This window comes from Stegastes partitus, unplaced genomic scaffold, assembly GCF_000690725.1.
Source record: "Stegastes partitus isolate 25-593 unplaced genomic scaffold, Stegastes_partitus-1.0.2 Scaffold771, whole genome shotgun sequence".
NCBI classification, from domain to species: Eukaryota; Metazoa; Chordata; class Actinopteri; family Pomacentridae; genus Stegastes; species Stegastes partitus.
In genome coordinates, this window is record NW_007578502.1 from 273,336 (window position 1) to 277,519 (window position 4,184).

Below are 4,184 nucleotides of genomic sequence, written 5' to 3' on the forward strand. Positions count from 1 at the left end.
TTCACACCTGATGTTACGTAGATGCTCCACCACTGATCTTAACCCAGATGTTGCTGTCAGACTGATGAGCGCTGTAGATTCTCCCCACTTCAGAGAATCGTGTTCATGTACATGAATGTGAACATCTGGAACACATGCCCACCCTAAACACACAATAATCAATTAATAATCTGCTGTGTCATTGTGAGTATACCTGGACTACTGATAAAGACTCGTTTGGCACATTAAACCAGGACTGACTCGGTTACACGCGTTTAGAAATTCCTACAAACCAGAATAAATGCATCTGATTACAGTTGATTTTTCCATAACGGAGTAGAGAGCAGATCATTCAGCGCTCTGTCACACATGGTACAGCCTGTCCAGGTGGGTGCTGATTTGTTCTGTTTTGCTTATTCAGGGTTTTGAAGTGAAGTCATGAATCCACAGTTGTGGAGAGAGAGTGTGATAAAGAGACAGTTCTCATAGTAATCATTTGTGTTGTCATAACCTGGCTCTAACAAATAAGGAACACAGCGTTACCTCAAAATAAGCATGTTTATTAGAACCAAAAGCAGACCGTGGAACAAGTCATAAGTCTGGCGTGTGACTGTCAGTAGCATCAGTAGGTGTGAATGAGTGGACGTGATGGGATGTGAGGTGTTGAGGAGCAGAAACAAAGCAAAACGAAACCGGGTCAGAATGAATGTGAGAGCAAGAGAGGGATGGCTGAGCTTTATGGACCATCCTGGTGTATGCGCAGTAGCCTGCAGAAATGTGTGCCGTATGATGTGTTTGTGAACCTTCCTGCAGACGGCTGGTGGATCCAGAGGACGACCTGAGTGACATCCAGTCAGACTCGGTTCCGCTGGAGGTCCGTGACTGGCTGGCCTCCACCTTCACCCGGCAGAGGGGCCTGATGCTGCGGCGCATCGAAGACAAGCCGCGCTTCCGCAGCATCGTCCACGCGGTGCAGGCTGGCATCTTTGTGGAGAGGTGTCATCCTTCTGGTTTCCTTTGTTCAGCTGCTCTGTGTTCTGTGTGCAGCAGCTTCAGCCGGGCCGGCAGCACAGAGCCAACATGGAGCCGCTACAGACTGTATGCAGGCTGTGTTTGCTCTGTGCTCCGTTTGATAAGCTGCTCATTTAACAGCTGCTCCCACAGAAACTACACAGTTTTAAGGGGAATTCTTTCCATAGTAAAACAGGTTGTAACTTCAGTTATACACAACGTTTTCATGATGCGCAGGGATTTGTTTTATTTATTTATTCAACATTTTGTCGTCGTATGTGTGATTTCTGTCTGTGACAGGATGTACAGACGGACCTCCAACGTGGCCGGACTCAGTTACCCCCCAAACGTCATCACTGTGCTCAAGGTGGGAATGTGAGACCAGATGCGTGAGACATCCTCCTTCACGCTTTCATAGTGTACACATTCAACACTTGTTGTTTTTTACATAGATTTTAATGCCATGCCTTTAGTTTTACAGTCATGGTTAATGAACAGGGCTGAGAGAGCACTGAAACCAGTTCAGCAGGTCTGAAAGACGGCTGACAAGACGAGTAAAAAGAATTTCACCCATTTGTGTGTGAACAGTGGAAGCTGCAGGTTAGGGTCCACTCGAGGTGTCCCACACAGAGGAGGTGAGGACAGAGTGGCACCTGAAGGTTAGCTGCCTGAGAAAGGATGGATGGTGAGAAAGTAGTATGTCTGATAGGAGCTAAACTAGATGGCAGTTAAAGTACGACACATTCAGAGTAGGGCTGATATTTATATATATATTTANAGCTGTGCATTTAGAAAATGTTTTGCTGTCAGACCAGCTCAGCAGCCAGACCTGGTGCTCTGGTACATTCACTGTATGGTCTGGCATCGTCTTCCTGGAATAATCAGGCCTCCTGTGGTTGTACTTCCTTCCTGTGTCTCATCCCCTCATCAGTGGATAATATATGGTGCTGCTTCCTCCCTGTCCTTTGTCAGTCCGTCCTGTTTGCTCTCCTTCTGTTTGTCTCGGGTGATTCTCCTCAGCACTTCCTGGTTGTCTCTCTGTTTTTCTTCTTAAACTGAAGTTTGTCTTTTGTTACCACAACCTGCCTATCAATGAGACCAGAGTGGTTCAGACTCTAAAGCTTCGGCTAAATCAGTACAAACTTTGAGTCCAGCAGTGCTGTCCTTTAGGGTTGAAGGGTTGCAGTAGACCCGTGTTCTGAAACCTGGCTGAGCACTAAGACGTTATGGGTTCCAGACAATCAGGACGTTGATCATTACGAGTCAGAAGCGTTTTGTCCTGCTGCAGAAATATCAACTATCTGCTTGTTTAGGTTCATAAAGTCTCATGTTTGTTGTATTGAATCGTTTGGAGTCCAGCAGCTGTCTGCAGGGAGCTCTGGCCTCCGTTTCTGTCTCATGTTCGGCTTATGATTGTGTAAATAGATCTGTATTATTTCATACGCCTGGTTTGCAGTGTCTTTGTCCGTCTCTGAACCCGACCTGTGACACCATCATCCCTAATGTTGTCATCTCTGACATTCTGAGGAGGTCAGGAGGAAGGAGAGGAGGCTCAGGACCAGGCTCGTGGAGGAACCAGATGTATTCTGAAGGTTTTCCTTTTCTTTGCAGCTTCTGGATCAGTGGCTGGTCTGATGGGATCACTCAGGCTGTTAAAGCAGCTCTGTTGTAGTTACAGAGTGACTTCTACACTGGAGCTAGAGCACTGACAGTAACAGGAAGTTCAGCATCAGCAGGACCTCACAGGGTTTGTATTTTGTAGAATCAGATTCATAAATGGATCGTGAACATGTTCTTTGCTGCTGTGTTTATTCTACGCCACATCCAACGCCCGTCTGTAAACAGATTTATACACAGCGCTGAGTGGACCCAAGCCAGAGGGCGGCCGTATAGGAACCAGGCTCCGATCTGCTCTGAGGCAGCTGGTACTGACCGTGATAGCAGAAAAATGAAAGACAACAGCCAGAGAGCTGCTGTTGTGAGCTCCTGCAGGATTACGACGGCCTTGAGGGACTGAGAGCTGGAGGAGGAGGAGGAGGAGGAGGGCTGGAGAGGCCAGTGTTCCTGCTGAGGCTGGCTCCGACAGCTCAGCAGCACCTCCAGCCTCCAGAGGGACGACGAGCACTGCCAGGGTTACAGCCGCTCCAGGAACACAGCCTCTCTGCTCGTCTGCTCTCCAGGGAGACGCCGCTCTGCTCTCCGTACATCCCACCGACAGACGAGGCATTAGAGTCCGGAGCCACGATGACGGCAGCTACAGCCAGAAAGCAGGGATTTAAGAAGTGTCGGAGTGCTACCTTCAGCATCGATGGCTTCAGCTTCACCATCGGTAGGAGGCCCTGGGTTAGTGTGTGTGTTGGTGTGTGTGTGTGAGAGAGAGAGAGAGAGAGAGATAGTCTTTGTTTGCATCTACAGACGACTTTCTTTAGTTAAGGTTCATGAGAACTGATCGGTAAGGACTCCTGCTTTTGGCTCATTTTCTGCTATTTCTGACAAAACACATCTTTAAGTATTATTTCTATTTTCCTCGTCAGGTCCATAGTGTGTGTGTGTGTGTGTGTGTGTGTGTGTGTGTGTCCAGCAGTAAACACAGGCAGGTGTCATATTTTGTTAAATGACTATTACCTTTATATGTTGTTCAGGTGTGTAGCCTCAGACAGTTCAGCCTTATTCTTCTAGATGTAACCGTGACAGTGTTCAGTGGTCAGAGAGCCACGAAGCAGTTATCATTACAGCCTAATTATCTCTCTGCACACTGACACAACAAACTAATATGTGGTAAAGCCTCCATTCAGGCCACAGTGGGGACATGTGGTGCAGCAGCAGCAAAGGAGACACATGTAGGTAGCATCAGCTGACAGTAAAATAAACAGGAAGTCCTGGTTCCTCCACATGTGGATAATCACACTGTGCACAACAGCAACACTACTGCACAAATCAGAGGTCCACATTTATAATATAAATACTGGGAAAGAATCCATAGTAGAGTAATGCTGATGCTGCACACGTTGTTGTTGTTTACAAGTTTCTGTATTTATCACAAGAATCACAACCTACAGTCCTGATCCAATGTGAGGAGTTTAACATAACACACCAGCTGAAAGCAGAAAGGACACCTGCTAAACCTGCTAAAGCTGCTACAGCTGCTAAACCTGCTACAGCTGCTACAGCTGCTAAACCTGCTAAAGCTGCTA

General features: G+C 47.2%; 1 protein-coding gene across 1 annotated transcript in view; it reads left to right on the forward strand.

The window, feature by feature from the left end:
• Positions 1 to 4,184, forward strand: part of pde1ca (phosphodiesterase 1C, calmodulin-dependent a) — a 23,806-nt gene that overhangs the window by 1,051 nt on the left and 18,571 nt on the right. The window contains exons 3-4 of the mRNA XM_008291944.1: positions 793 to 975; positions 1,291 to 1,357. Coding sequence (XP_008290166.1) covers positions 793 to 975; positions 1,291 to 1,357 — 250 coding nt within the window. The remainder of the gene's footprint in view (positions 1 to 792; positions 976 to 1,290; positions 1,358 to 4,184) is intronic.